This window comes from Sminthopsis crassicaudata, chromosome 5 (genome assembly GCF_048593235.1).
Source record: "Sminthopsis crassicaudata isolate SCR6 chromosome 5, ASM4859323v1, whole genome shotgun sequence".
NCBI classification, from domain to species: domain Eukaryota; kingdom Metazoa; phylum Chordata; class Mammalia; order Dasyuromorphia; family Dasyuridae; genus Sminthopsis; species Sminthopsis crassicaudata.
The window spans coordinates 102,907,988-102,923,864 of record NC_133621.1 but is presented as its reverse complement, the minus strand read 5'-3'; the positions used below and the strand labels follow the sequence as shown (position 1 = coordinate 102,923,864).

Genomic DNA, 15,877 nt, shown 5'->3' with positions numbered 1-15,877 from the left:
CTTGTTCTTGTGCTCCTGGTAAGATCCTCAGAGACATCTGTTTCTTTAGGGTCTATTTTCTATAGTGCTCTCTGTTCCTTGCCTTCCTCCCATCCCCAATTATTCTTTTGTTTTCTTTGTGTTTTTTATTGATATTCTCATTTATCAATGATTCTCAATAGTAACAATTACATGTAGTCAAATGTCTATAAATGCAGGTTTCATTCTTCACCATTTCTCTGGTGATGGGAGATGGGAGACATGGCTTACCATGAATCCTCTGAAGTCACAATTATGCTCTTTCTTTCCATCACAGCCAGGCAATCCGGGAGGGGATTAACCTGGCTCTGATTGAGGTTGGGAAACCTGCAGAGATGTTTTTCTGGGCAGTCCAGAGAAGATGGCTTTTAAACACCTGGCCAGGAATAGGGGAAGGATTGCAAAAAACTCAACTCCTGGAAAGTCACCTTGCTGCAGGTACTGCAGGTTCTTACCACTAGGACTTCTATAGGGGCCCAATGTAGGGAATAAAATCAGCCTGAAATAGGGATAAGGATTTTGTTTGTAGGTCATCCCTCCCATTGACCTATTCTCCATTCCTGTATGTGAGCATCTAACAGCCAACACCACATACTAATTAAAGTGCTAGTCTCCGGGGGTGAAGCATCAGCTGTTTTACAGTCTTGGTCTTCTTTTTGCCAGTAAATCTGTAGAGTTATTTTGTGGTGATCAGAGAGAACCAATCAAAACAACAGCAGAGCGGCAGACAAGATCCTCTTCAGTGCTCCAGCAGACATCCAGAGCATCTCTGAGTAAGTGACCTCTGGACCAGGCTAATATTATCAAGATTAGAATCCCACTCAGAAACTGAGCCAGGCTAGCCAGGTCTTCAGCTCACAAGAGCTTCATTCTTGGAGAAAGCTTTTTGTGAATAAAATGTGTTCAGATCTCAAGGAGTCACTGAGTGTCCCATTTATTAAAAATTGTTATTCCTTTCTCGGAAGAACCAGCACAGACAGCTTCTGAGAGAGAAAAATGTTACAGTTGAAATTACTCTGGATTTGGAGCTAGAAAACATGTGTTCCACTAAATTTTCCTACCTATGTGAACTTGGACAAGAAAATTACCTTGTCTGTACCTCAGTTTCCTTATCTGTAAAATAAAAAGATTTTTATAAATGACTGTCCCTTCCAACTCAACCTATGATCTTATGATTTTCCCTCAGGGAGCAGTTTAAAAAGGGAGAGAACTTGGCTCTATAACCATTTTCACATAATGCACCTTTATTTTAGAAATGCCTATAAGGCATGGGAGTATGTGTGGGATGAAGAAAGAGGGAAACTGGTCATAGCACTGTCAAAAATAGAATAAAGAAAAATGCCTAGAACAGAACTGAAAGTTTAGAGGTAAGTCCACAATTAGGATAGTTCTGAAATTCATGTGATAAATTTAGTGTGTGTATATTAAAACAGGTTGTATGTACTAGACATTTGTATATGGATTTTTGTGTGCGTATTTGTTAAATTTAGAATGAAAACATTTTTAAAAATACCTTGTTATCATTCATCCCCAAAACACTAGATGAGCCTGCATTCTTGAATGACTCATAATGTATCATCCTTGATTCCATTTAAATTCAGTTCAACAATATTTATTAAACACTCAGTAGGAGTAAGACAGTGGGAATCCAAAGGTAGCAGCCCATTATAGATAAAAGTAATCTTTGGATATGAGGAGCAGGGTTTTGTGGCAGAGGGAAAATGAGTCTAGGTGCTGAATATGTTGAAATCAAGATTTCTCAAGTAAGTGGAAATAAGAGACTGAAGCTCTGGAGAAAGTTGGGGGTAGAAATACTTATTTGAGATATTGGTGATGGTTGAAGTCATGAGAGAACAGCAATCAGAGAAAGAGAAAGGGAGCAAGTAAGCATAAAACCTTGTGGGACATGCATAGTTAAGGGGTAAGAGGAGCATAACAAATGAATAAAATAGGAAGAGAACCATGTGAATGGTCCAGATTCTTTCCTTTGCCACTTGAAAGGTGGAAATATTGACTATGACAGGTTTTTCTTCCAAAGGATGAAATGCCACCCTGTCCTGCACCTTACCCTTTACTGAATTGTTCATACTGGCATACTCCAGACTTGGAGTCTGGAGTTCTGGGTTCAGATCCTGCTTATGAGATAATAGCAAATTTATTTTACCCTCAAAGCCTCTGTTTCCCCAATTATTAAATGACAGTTGAATATTCAAGGATTTATCAAATGCTTATGTGCAGGTATCTTAGGGGGCAGTGAACTATAAAAACAAAACCAGAAACAGGCTGTCCTAAAAGAACTTTCATTTTATTAAGGAAAAAAAAAAACTATTACCCATATAAGTAAATAATAAAAATAACAACAATAACAAGATTTATCAAATGCTTATGTGCAGGTACCTTAGGGGGCAGTGAACTATAAAAACAAAACCAGAAACAGGCTGTCCTAAAAGAACTTTCATTTTATTAAGGAAAAAAAAAAAACTATTACCCATATAAGTAAATAATAAAAATAACAACAATAACAAGAGCTAACATTTATATAGCACTTATCATGTGCCAGATATTGTGCTAAGAGCTTTACAATTGATCCTCACAATAATCCTGAGGGGTAGGTACTAATATTATTCCCATTTTATAATTGGGAAAACTGAGGTAGACAGAGGTTACATGACTTGCCTAAGATCATGCAGGTAGATCATACAGGATTATACAGTGTCAGAATATGGATTTAAACTCAGATCTTCCTGACTGTAGGCTCCATGCTCTAGCCTCCTTGCCACTTAGCTGCCCAAAATATGAAAATATATTCAAATACAAATATACTCAAATAAATTGGTAATCTGATCAATTTGGAAGTTCTCTCCAGAAATACACATCGTAACCCACACTGGTGCCTCTGATTCTTGTCCATATCTTCCTCAATATTCTGGGAACCTTCCTCGTTTGCTTCTGATTGTTTCCAGGTAACCTCTTGGAGTACCTTGGCCATCTACTGACATGTGACCAGCCTAACTTGTCTTCCTATCTTGCAATTCCTGATGATGATGATTCACTTTATACACAAATATGTCTCTGTGTGAATATGTGCATGTGGAGATAGATATTTATATAGATTAGATTATCTATAGAGTTATATGTATATATAGCTAGCTAGCTATAGCTATATATCTTAGTTATCATTTATTTAGATATTCTTTATCTTTTATTATTATATTATTTATATATATTATATAAATATTATATTATTTAAATATCCTATCCTTTATATATATCTATATGTATATATATAAAGGATATCTATATACATACATAAATCTATCTATATATCTTTGGGGTAGGACATGGGAAGGACCATTCTGAAGTTTGAGAAAAACCCCAAGTGGGAGGTGGGACCTGAGCTGAATGACAAACAGAGACTAGGTCAGAGCTGTGTGCTTTTCTCACCTTGCATGTTCTCACCTATAAAATGGGGTATAATAATACTTCCAGGAAGTGCTATGCAAAGCTTAAATTTTGGTTACTATAATTAAAATACTTTTTTTGTTTGGTCCCCGAGTAACCAAATATATTTGGGAAATGCTAGCCTCGGTGGAAAATACAGGTCACATAGAATGAAAAACACCTGGTTCACCTGCATACTAAAACCTTCCTTCATTAGGACCTTAGAATGTAACTTTCTGGATAATGGATGATTTCACTTTTTTTTGTATCCCTATAGCTGGCACAAGGGAGATGATTAATAATGCTTACTAACTGATTGACGTCAGCTTTCCTGCTCTAACTATAGGAGTTGGTAGCCATTCTTCCAATGATCCTAGGAAACAAAAAACAAGGGGGCTATCTCAAACTGACCAGAGGATGATTTCTGCCCATATTTCTTTTTTAATGATGGATGCTAACAAAATAAGGGTGGTGACTTGTAGAAAAAAAAGAGACAGAAGAATGGAGGGGGAGATGTGGGTGAGATATTGAGGATGGAGGGTTTAGAGTCATTTTTAAGGATCTAATGTTTACATTGCAGAAAATCTCTAGTGAATGCTCTTGGCCATGTAAGACATTTTTATTAATGCCTTAGATAAAGGCAAAGCTGTTACGCTCATCCAATACATAAATGAAATAAAGCTGGAAGAGAGAGAAAAATGGTGGATAAAAAAGTCAAGCTGCAAAAGAATAGAAAATTGACAGGCTAGCACCTTGGGCGGAATTTAATAAGTTGAAATTGGGATAAATGCAAAAACTCTTGCATTGGGATAAAAAAAAAAGTCATATTTACAAGAGCAGAAGGGATAAGGGACAGTAAAAACACAGAAAACAAAGAATGACTAAATGGGAGAAGAGACAGGGCTGACCAAATAGATATCTATTGGTAGGCAGTAAAGGAGTTTTACACAGAGACTCTCCTTCATCTATCAGCACTTGAGACACACATATAGCTTTTTCCCCTCCTATATTATTGAGTAAAATCCAAGTCAATTTAATAAGTATTTTTAATTTAAGTGCCAGCACTGTGCTACGTTCTCTGAAGGTCACTGATTTGGAGGTCCCTGACCTCAGAGAGCATTTAGTTTTCTTAGAGAGATAAGACTCAGAACATAAGGAAACAAAAGAGAATCCATTGTCATTCCCCATTTTCCTGAAAAATCCTTCTCCAGAGAGTTTGACCAGCATCTCCCAGTTCCATTGGTCAGGAGGAATTGAGACATTAGGTCTGACTGTAGAAGCAAAGAAGAGCTGGTTGTGATTCCCTCAATTTACATATCCCTACTTGAAGGATGGGGATTTGCTAGCAGACTTTATTTATTTATTTATAGCTGGCTTTATTGTCTGTTTATTCCAGGTTCTAAATGGGAAAGAACCCAGTCTAGACTTCAGGTTGGAAGGAACAAAGCTGTGGAACAGAGATCCCATAGTTCACTGGATGGAATAAGAGGAAGGACAAAAGGGAAACAGTCAGATGGGATCACCTGGAACCACTTCAGAGGTAAAGGAAAGGAGCCTCTTCCAGCTCATATTATCTCACAGCCTGCAGTCTCATTTGTACTTAAGGGAGTGATTCCAGAAAATGATGGGGAACTCTTATTAAAAAACTCAAGATAGATGAATAGAGCCATGCCCATTTGACATAGGGAACACCTATGCTACTGGCTACCCTTGTCTGTGCCCTTAATTTTCACAGTGTTCCAGGCTATGACACTAAAGAAAAATTTCATTTCTCCCTGCCTCCAGTATTCCTTGCTCCTTTCATGTGAATCCTAGCAATGCACAAAGTGTTCCTTATCCCTATGCTTTTGAGAGTCTTCTGGAAATAGAAAGATAATTCCTGGAAATGGACTGGGAGGCTTTGCTTGTGGAATTGAATTGATCATTAGTGGAATTAAAAAGAAAGAGCTAAGGATCCCACTGGACTAAACCCCACTGAATACATTTTTAGATCTAGAGAATTGAGGAAATGACCCATCATTATTGTCTTCACACACAGCCATGAGCACTTTTATGTGGCTATTGATATTTTAGAAAATGCTATTTTTTTTTTTAGTTTATAAAACATCATTTTCATATAAGATGCAAAGAATGTCTGATACTGGGTTTAGTAATAATATAAACCATGTTTTGAGTTTGACTTAAAAAAAAAAAACCCTTTAGTTTTATTAGGTCATTTGTGAGATCTTATAGAGCAGTAATATGACCACAAAACTATTTATAGGATGGATTTCTATTAAGTTCAACTCAGCAAACTTTAGAGATATGCTAGACTGTTACTTAACATTCAGAACTCTCTAGCACCCACAAGAAGATACCCAGTAACTAAAGATGAGGGTTTGCTTTCATTGTTGAATGGGGGGGTCATAAAATTTTCTCTTGATTGTGTTCTCTTTGCTCTGATTAACATCCTATTATGTTCATTTGCCATAATTTTTTTCCACCATGCATGACAAGTATCTTGCTCAAATTCTCAGAAATCTGAGGGTCTTCCTTACCTAGATATCCCCCTTTTTTGACTAGGTATTCTTTGTCTCATTTCTTTCTTACATAACTTTAATCACTGAAGGGAGATTGCTTCAGATAAAGTAAGACCTGTTAAAGACCTTAGCTTGAAAAGGCCAAGATTTCTGATTGCATCCAGGGTCATCTCCAGTCATCCTGATCTATTCTGGTCCTTGGACCCAGATGGCTCTGGAAGGGAAAGTGAGGCAGGTGACCTTGCACAGTCCTCCCTCACTTAAATCCAATTCACTTGCATATCATGGCTAAACCTTTCTGATATCATGGTCCTCTTCCAGTATGAGGGACAAAGAACAAAAGCAACTCAACTTGGGTTAAAGCCTAGGTGTCTTGACCCCCAATTGATTAAATATCAAGAATACTTTTATATAAAACATTTCAATGAATCCTAACTGCCTTCTGTTGTAGGTCAGAACAGGTATTGTAATAAATTCTCGTTTTTGAGACGATGATACCTTGGAGCTCAAAGAAATAAAATGACTTGTTTAGGGTCACCTAGCTAGCACTTGAAAGCAAGTCATTTGACCACTAAATCCAAAGCTCTTTCTACTTTATCATATTGCCTCTTCTAGGATTTGAAATTGACTTTTGAGTTTCTCCAAACAATTAATGAATTGTTTGTATTAAATTGTCTACTATGTGCCAGGAATTGTTCTAGACAGTGAGACACAAAGATTTTTAAAAAGCGTCTATTTTCAAGCTGATAATACTTTGTTTACTGGGGGGGGGGGAGGGATACACAACACATGTAAATACTTTCAAAATAGGTTTATATACATACAGGTATATGTGTGTATATATATATATTACATATGTAATACATATACAAAAAAAGGTAACTTTTTTGGAGAGGGAAGGGAGGTTACTAGAAGTTGGGGTAGGTGGGAGTTAGGAAAGGCTCCTGAAGGAGATGTTGTCTGAGCTAAGTTTTGAAGAAAACTAGAGTTTCTAAAAGGAGGAGGTGAAGAGGGATTCCATTTTGCAGATGACTTCACATCCACTCCAGGATTGACAGTGACAGTGTCCAGCTGATTTCCTCCCACTGGCATGAGCATCAAAGCACATCCCCGATGTCCCTTCAGACATATAGTAACTCAGCTTCCTGTCCCTGTTGCCAGGAAGGCAAGATGCAGCTTCATGGCTAAGAACTGATATTAAAACCTAACTGGACTGAGCTTAGGCTGAGGCTTAGTGGTCCTGAAGGAGTTGTCCAGGTCTATGTAGAGACCCATCGTAGAGAAATAGCAGGTCGAGGACATAGATGGAGAGACAGAATACGAAAGAATTACCTAAAGATCTTATGCTTTTGGGGACTTGTGCTACTTTTTCCAAATATGTTCCTACTCTATATGGTGTCTTTTAACCATGCTGTGCATGAAGAATGGATATGAATGGTCCAATGACTAGACTATAAATTCCCTATCTCCCAATTCCTCCTTCTATTCTTTCCATCCTTCCATCCCTCTGTTCTCAAAAGGCATCTCTGTATGTCAGAAACCCAGCCCACTCCCCAGCACAGCAAAACCTTTTTTGACTAATTGTCCTTCTTTTTTCAGACAGAGTTCCATCCAGGGATCCAGGGTCATCTTTCTTCCTTGAAACTTCCATGAAGAACAAAGATCACAAATGCAGGCACCCTAAAGACAACGAGGCTACTGGTAAGGCAGAAGTTTGATTTCTTCTGGGGGGCTGAGTGTATCCTCCAATTGTAGAAAATAGGAGATATTGTTGGGGTAGTTCCAGAGACTCAATTTCTAGAACTTTTAACATATGTGCACACATATGTATATGTACATGTGTTTCATATTTATATACATATACATGCATGCACAAACTGTGTACACACACATACACTATAACTTATTGTTTGTCCTTCATTCTTGACACCAGGAGGATGATGTCTCAACTTTCAAGTGAATTGGATTTAAATGAGGCAGAGCTGTGCAAAGTCATCAGCCTCTTTTCCACCAGAATCTCATGCACTATATTTATGGTTTCACTTTTAAGAGGGGATTTCCAAAATGGAAACATCTTGATCAGGTCTTTTTCTGTGACTTTTGGCATTAAAGGGTTATCTGGTAGTTGTACAAATATGTTTACATATATTGGATTTAACATATATTTTAACATGTATAACATTGCTTTACTTGCCATCTAAGGGAGGGGATAGGGGAAAGGAGGAGAAAATATGGAATACAAGGCTATGCAAGGATCAATGTTGAAAAATGATCTATGCATATGTTTTGAAAATAAAAAAAATTTTTAAAAGGATTATCTGGGAGTGAAGAGAGGCTAAGGGACATGTAACTTGTATGTATCATGGGCAGAATTTGAATCCTGATCTTCTTGGTTCCAAAGCCTCTTATCTTTCCTCTATCACACTCCCCTTTTTGCTACAATTCAATAGGTGAAATAAAGAGGAGACATAGAACCTATACATCTATGTTGACTAAATTTGGTTGTTGTGTTAATTTTCAAGTTAAAATAGTTGTCACATACCTTTGTTTTATATTTTTTATATTTTATATTTTATTTTTCTAGTTTTTACTGTTTGTTTTATATTTGTTTTATAATTTTACTCTTTCTTACATATCTTCTTCCCCAACCCTTTTCCATACCTTTGAGCTGAATCTCCTTTTCCAGATAGGAGATAAAAGGGAAAGTGAATCCCAGAATTCAGGTTAGAGGATATGGATTTGAATAATAGGAACATGGCTAGAAGGGACCTTCTAGTTCAATCCCTTCATAGATAAGGAAGCTTAGAAATTACTTCCCAAGGTCACACACTACTAAACAATATGCTGTCCAAAATACTGGACCAGAAGTCAGAGCATCTAGCTTCTAGAGGATATTCCCAGAAGGGAGGGGGAAAGGGAAGATCTATCAATTACCAATCAACAAGCAATTGTTAACCAGCTGAATCTCAAAGGAAATGTGGTATTCTCAGAGGCAGAGGTGAGGAGGGAGGGCATTCCAGGCTTGGGGCATAGCCAGCACAAAGGCAGGAAGATAGGAAAATGGAAGGTGTCCTCTGTGAAGAACAGTAAGAACACCAGTTTGGCTGGATCAAAGAATGCTCGAAAGAGGAGGGGAAAGTGAGACGGAACAAAGGAGAGTAAGTGAGATTTGGGGGAATGCCTAATGCAAATGTTCACCCGAGCCCCACCCCTAGAACCCAAACTCTGTCCATTTAGCATAGAGTACCTGCTCCTTTGAGACAGTTCATTCTCTGAGTGAGAAGAATAAAGCCTGTGCTGTCTTTCTGTCCATCACAGACGAATAGGATGCTACAACTACTGGAGGGACCTTAGAATAGCGTAAAGCCAGACTTTCCATTCAAATAGGAGCCATCGCTCCCGGCTCCTGTTTCCCTTTTCTTTTCCGGCAGGTATTTATTCTGTCTGTCTTGGTTGTCCTCACAGTGAAAGAAAGGGCCATCAGGAAAATGCCAATTCCCAGATCTGACTCAGCCTGGATTTCTGATCGTCCCAAGGAACAGCAGAATCAGAAACAACTGTCTCTACCCCAACCTGGAGTGTGGTACCTGACTCCTGTACCCTCGGATCCTGCCGCCCCAAACCTTAACATTGTTTATGGTCCTTTCGTTCCTCTACTGCCTTTTTCATACCCTGGATGGTAAGAACTACTGATTTTCTGATATTTTCATTGATTTTTCCAATAGTATTTTGTTTTTCCAAATATATGTAAAGATAGTTTTAACACTATGCATTATTTAATAATCTGTTTAGTAGTATTAATAATATTATAATATATTTACTATTTTAAATAAGTACTACTTATTGTCATTATTAAGTACTATTTGTTGAATATAATGTTTGTTAAGTAAGATTATTTACTAAATAATCTTACTTAACATGTGATTTTCTATGTGTATGGCTTAGTGATTCCCATTTCGATTTCAGTTTGACATTTCTGCTCCAACTCTTTTTTCTGTTTATTTTTATTTTTTATTAAAGCTTTTTATTTTCAAAACATATGCATAGATAATTTTCAACATTGACCCTTGCAAAACCTTGTATTCCAAATTTTTCCCTCCCTTCCCCTTACCTCCTCCCCTACACAGCAAGTAATCCAATGTACATTACACATGTGCAATTTTTCTATACATAATTCTACAGTTATCATGCTGCACAAGAAAAAATCAGATTAAAAAGAGAATAAATGAGAAAGAAAACTAAATGCAAGCAAGCAACAAAAAAGTGAAAATTCTATTGCACAATTCTTTAAAATGATAATTTGCAGAGAAGGCAGATTGTAAAGGCACTTCCTATAGTAATCATCTCATAGGGACAGTCCCTATTTTTATTTATTATAATATATTGTTCTTTTATTATTATGTAATAATGTAAACACAATTTTTTGTATACATTATTTCAGTTGCTTCTCATAACACTTTGAGGTAGATGCTATTATTATCCCATTTTAAAGAAGGAGAAAACTGAGGTTAGAAGAGGTGAAGTGACTTGTCAAATTATATATAACTTTGTCAGGGATGAGATTCAAGCCCGACTTGTTCTTATTTCAAGTCTAGGACATGGCTAGTATTCTAGAAGGTGAGTATATATTTTTTTTTACAATAACAATGATATAAAATGATATCGGGAGACCAAGTGATATAGTTGTCTAACAAACCCAGTCCTATGAATTCTCTCAACTCTAAAATGCTATCAGTCTGTAAAAAGGGGAAGTTGAGGCTGGCCTTTTTTTCTTTCTTTTGTCCACTCTTGTAGGAGGATAATGTGCAAAGAACTGCCCAAAGTCTAGGATGAAACCAGGAAAGTCAAATGAGCCGTTGGTAGGAAGTTGATTGTGGTATATATTAACTCTTCACTTGCTTGTAATGTGGCAGAGTACAATTAAAGTTAGGCAGGCAGGTATGGTCATTGCATGTCAAATGAGTCTCTCTCTGCTGGTCCCAGCCCTTGCAGCTAACAAGCTACTGCTCCAGAAACATGGTCTCCCATCATGCAAAAGGAGACTGATTTGGCTTGTTTATCAGTCAGTGGTCTGGGCTTTTAGTCCAGTCCTGTGACTACTGCCTTGGAAACTTCCAGTATAAAAACTCCTTTCATCACTGGGTATCAGCTGCTTTCCTGTAACTGTGTCTAACAGAACCACCCAGGACATTATGAAGTTGGGTGTCTTGCTGTAGGGATATGGATCACGGGCAGAATCTGAGGAGGCGTGAATTGTTTTAGGTCACAGACAGAACCTGGAAGCTTAGGGCTTCTGACCCCAAGGAAATCCAGCCTTCTCTACCCTTGATAGTGTGTTCATGGTCTATACAATGAATTCATTTTCTCTCTTTCCAGGTTCTACTTATCCACAGCCCATTCCTCACCCTGTTCTGCTCTGGCAGGTGCCCCTGTCCAGGACTCCATCAAGGAATCCTGCCAATGCCAGGAAGAGAGGGGCCGGTATTCCCCTCAAGTGACAGGACACCGCGGGCTAAACATCAACGACCTGGACGATGTCTATGGGTCCTTATGCCAAGCAGTGAAAGCGGCCAGAGACATCCAACTCATGACCAAGGAGCTAAGTCGGTCTTTGAGCTCTGACCTCAACAGAGCTCGGACTCAGCGGGTATGAAGTACCTCCTTGACTAGGCCTAGTTTTACAGTTCAGTCAGATGGCATCCCCTTGTTAATTAAGTCCCTACTATACACCCGGCATGAAGAAGGGCAAAAGATAGGGCAAAAATCTGGGGACAGAATTCTTGTCAATTGTGCTTGGGAGAATGAAGCTGCGGCAAAGACTATTTTGAAAGACATTCTTTAAAAGGAAATTTTCTGGGCTTTGGCAAGCTTGATTTTGGATTCATCTTTTGGAAATCTCAATAGTTTGAGAAACTGTGGGGTAATGAATAGAGAACCCAGACCACTGACTGATAAAAAAGCCAAATCAGTCTCCTTCTGCATGATGGGAGACCATGTTTCTGGAGCAGTAGCTTGTTAGCTGCAAGGGCTGGGACCAGCAGAGAGAGACTCATTTGACATGCAATGACCATACCTGCCTGCCTAACTTTAATTGTACTCTGCCACATTACAGGATGATCTGAATTCAAGTCTCACCCCTGATATATACTGACTTGTGTGACCACCCCCAGGCAAGTTAACTGCTCAGTGTTCTAAGCAATTTTCCCATGACTCTTAAGTTGGAGAAAAGAGTTGAACTTTACTTTTCCCCCTCCCCCCACTTCTTCTTCCTCCATTGTGTATTATTCCCCTAATAATACTTCACAGTTATATAGCATTTAAAGACACTCTATAGCGTATTTATAAAACCCTTTTCTCAACAATCCAGTGAAATAGGCTGGTACAGCTACTCTACAATTCCCCCACCTTATAGATGAGGAATCTGAGGGTATAGGAGTTAAATAACCTGTCTGGGGGCCACACAAATAGCAATGTTGAACTCATATCTTCTGTCTTTGACAAGTGATTATTTCTTTTTTTTATTTTTATTGATAGCTTATTTTAAAAAATTATAATGATACTTATCTCCTGATATGCTTCTCCTCCATCAGAGAACTCTTCCTTTTAATAAGAATTGTTATAGCCAACACAATGTTTGTGTGTGTGTGTGAGACAATGTTTATGCCCACTTCTCCACTGAGGGGAAGGAAGTATGACCAGTGCTCTTTCCACTATGTTATGGAATATCTTTTTGTTTGTTTTGATCAGAATCAGAGTTATAGGACTTTCTGTCCTGCTGGACACCAGCAACGAAATGCTAAGAATAAATTGTTCAGCCATCTATACCCATATGAAAAAATGCTCTAAATCATAATTTGAGAAATGCAGATTAAAAGAACTCTGAGGTCCCACCTCACACCTCTCAGAGTGGCTAAAATGACAAGAAAAGAAAATGGTAAATGTTGGCAGAGAGGTGGGAAAACTGGGACACTGATGCATTATAGATAGAGTTGTGAACTGATCCAACAATTTTTGGAGAGTAATTTGGAAGTAGACTATAAAGATATAAAATTGTTGATACTTTTTAATCCAGAAATGCCACTGCTATGTCTTTATTCCAAAGAGATCATAAGAAAGGAAAAAGGACTCATATATGCAAAAATGTTTGTAGCAGCTTTTTGTGGTGGCAAGAAATTGGAAATTGAGAGGATGCCCATCAGTTGGGAAATGGCTGAATAAGTTATGGCATATGAATTAATGAAATATCATTGTTCTTTAAGAACTAATGAATAGACTGGTTTCAGAGAAGCTTGGAAAGCCTTACATGAATGGATGCTGAATGAAATAAGCAGAACCAGAAGAAATTGCACATGGTAACAGCAAGTTTGTGTGATGATAAACATGGACAGACTTAGCTCTTCTTAACAATACTGTAATCCACGATAATTCTGATAGACTTGGTATGGAAAATGCCATCCCAGAGAAAGAACTATAGAGAATGACTGCAGATGAAATCATACTATTTTCACTACTTTTTTTCTTTCATGTGTTTTTTTTCCCCTTTTGTTCTGATTCTTCTTTTGCAATATGACTAATCTGGAAATAAGTTTAAAATGATTGTGCATGTATAAGCTATATCAGATTGCTTGCTCTCTTGGGGAGGGGAGGTAAAGGAAGGAGAGAGAATTTTGGAATGCAAAGTTTTATAAAAATGAATGTTGAAAACTATATTTACATGTAATTGGAAAAATGCTCTAAATTGGGGAAAAAAGAATAAATTGCAATATGTCTAAAATAAATAGACAGCATTTTTGAGTCAGTATCAGGGGACCTGGATTCAAATCCCAACTCTGTTATTTATCACCCTTTGAAGACATCACAATCTCTTTATGCCTCAGTTTCCTTAGCTATAAAATGAGGGGGTGAGACTGGAGAACCCAGAGAGTCCCTTCTAGCTCTCAAGCTATGATCCTATAAATAACCCTCTCCTGTATTATCCCCTCCTGTATTTCCCTTCCTTTAATGATTGTTTGTTGTTGCTTTTCCTAGGATTTCTTGTCTACATTACGTTTTCAAAAACGATAACTCCTTGTAGAACATTAAGAAGAAGGGGAATGAGAAAAACCAAAACAAAATAAAACTAGAGCAGTTATGAGTTTCTTTATAACCATCTTTGGCTTGCTGCTCTGCAAAAGATCTTCTTGGACAATTTTCTGCTGGATTTTTTGGAGTACCAAGAGGTTGAAGCTCCCAGGTTTTGTGTCGATAGCAGGTCATCAAACCACCAGCTTCTCATTGGTCTGAGAAAGCTCCCCCATTGGCCTGTTTGGAGGGAAATCCCAAGAGGTGGCTTTGGACACTGCAAGCTTTCTCTCCACTTCACTCTGCACCTGTCACACCTTTGTTGGACATTTGGCTGATGTAGCCTTGGGGCAGACCTTAAGAAAAAGCTCAAGTTTTTATGGGAGTTTGTTTTGTTTTTCAAATGTCTCCTGTTCCAATGTAAGAGCTGGCAAAGTGCCCTCTAACGCAATGCTTACCTTAGCATGCCAAGAAAATGTTTGTTTTGGTGACATATGTATATAAGGGATATTTATCATATTTTCATTTTAGAGGTAAATGGAGAAGAGAGATGACTATGGGGGTTTCTTGTCTGTGTCACTGACACATGCATCATGGTCACCTTCCATTCTTCAAGTCATGTCTGTTGATAAAGCAAAGCAGAGAATGGAAAAACAAGACTTAAGGTAGTGATGAGAGGGGAGGGGAGGACAGGACTGACCAATAAAAGACCAGACCTTAGAGCCTAGACCTCCTCTTGCTGGTTGTATAGCCACCTGGAATGAGCCACCACAGGAGTTTCTTCTTCATTTCTTTACATCATTCCCTTCTCTTCCATCTCTCTATGTTCTCCCAAATCTTAGCAAATATGTAAAAGGCAGATCTAATTTTATTTTTAAGGTAGTTAAAATGTAGTTCTTGTTCAGCAAACATCATTTGACTAAGAATGAGGTCCAATTGGAATAATTTCTTATTGCAGTTGGGTCTCTGCATATCCAAATCTTTTCAGACTCCAATCCTGAGGGTCTTTCGACACTCTGTGGGAGGACTTTGGGAAGGGGAAAGGAAGGACTACAGGGAGGTGTCCAGACCACAGCTGAATAACCTAATAAGGAATAGCTTCACTGACACTAAAAGTATAATTTTAAAACCAGAAGTATTCAAATAAAACAAAGATAATTAAAGATACATGCAATTCTTCAATGATTTTTACTCAATTTTCCTGAAAATATTCTTGTTGAGGATTACTGAAAACCATTTGCTCTCTAGTGATTGGGATCTTGGTTGAATTCCAGGGCTGCCTCCAGGATGACTAGCAATTTGGGACTCCGAAGATGGACTCTTATAATAGAAACTACTCTTTTTGGCAATCATCTAAGGGAGTGAGACCCAAAGCCCTTTTGTCTCTTGGCCCTTTTGTCTGTTCACCTTTTCTCTGACAGCAGAGTAGAGGGAGGGGCTATAAAAATTTCCATCTCCTCTTCCACAGAGGACCTCAAAAGCTTGACTTAGATTAATCCAAAAGATTGCACTAGCTGGCTGTACTTATTCAGTCCCAGAGTTTATGGACAATACTAGTGAACCCCAGCCTCCTATGTAAAAGATTGGATGTTTTAAGTCTCTAGCTAATGTGATCCTAGAATTTAACCACCCAGACTGAGAAGGGAGATTTTCTAGGTACCTTAGCTAATAAAGAAAAAAGAGGTTTGCTCCCTTAAATTTTTTTAGTATATACTTTATTTCTTCCCAATTACATATTAAAATAATTTTTTAACATTTGATTTTTAAAAACAGTTCTGTTTCAAATTCTATCTTTCCTTCCTTTGCTGCCCGCCCTTCTTTCTGAGATAAGCAATCAG

General features: G+C 37.9%; 1 protein-coding gene across 3 annotated transcripts; it reads left to right on the top strand.

The window, feature by feature from the left end:
- The first annotated feature begins 317 nt into the window (after window positions 1-317).
- Window positions 318-14,515, top strand: LOC141542999 (microtubule organization protein AKNA-like). 3 transcript variants are annotated; one of them, XM_074267775.1, is made up of 7 exons: window positions 318-456; window positions 682-791; window positions 4,856-4,999; window positions 7,578-7,679; window positions 9,444-9,657; window positions 11,355-11,625; window positions 14,007-14,515. In XM_074267775.1, exons 1-7 carry the CDS (start codon window positions 380-382, stop codon window positions 14,040-14,042), a joined length of 954 nt encoding a protein of 317 aa, XP_074123876.1. In that variant the 5' UTR covers window positions 318-379; the 3' UTR covers window positions 14,043-14,515. The 3 variants fall into 3 exon arrangements, with proteins under 3 accessions (XP_074123876.1, XP_074123875.1, XP_074123877.1); XM_074267774.1 differs by lacking the exon at window positions 14,007-14,515 and adding an exon at window positions 12,091-12,149; XM_074267776.1 differs by having other exon boundaries at window positions 323-456; window positions 7,582-7,679.
- The last annotated feature ends 1,362 nt before the right edge of the window (window positions 14,516-15,877 follow it).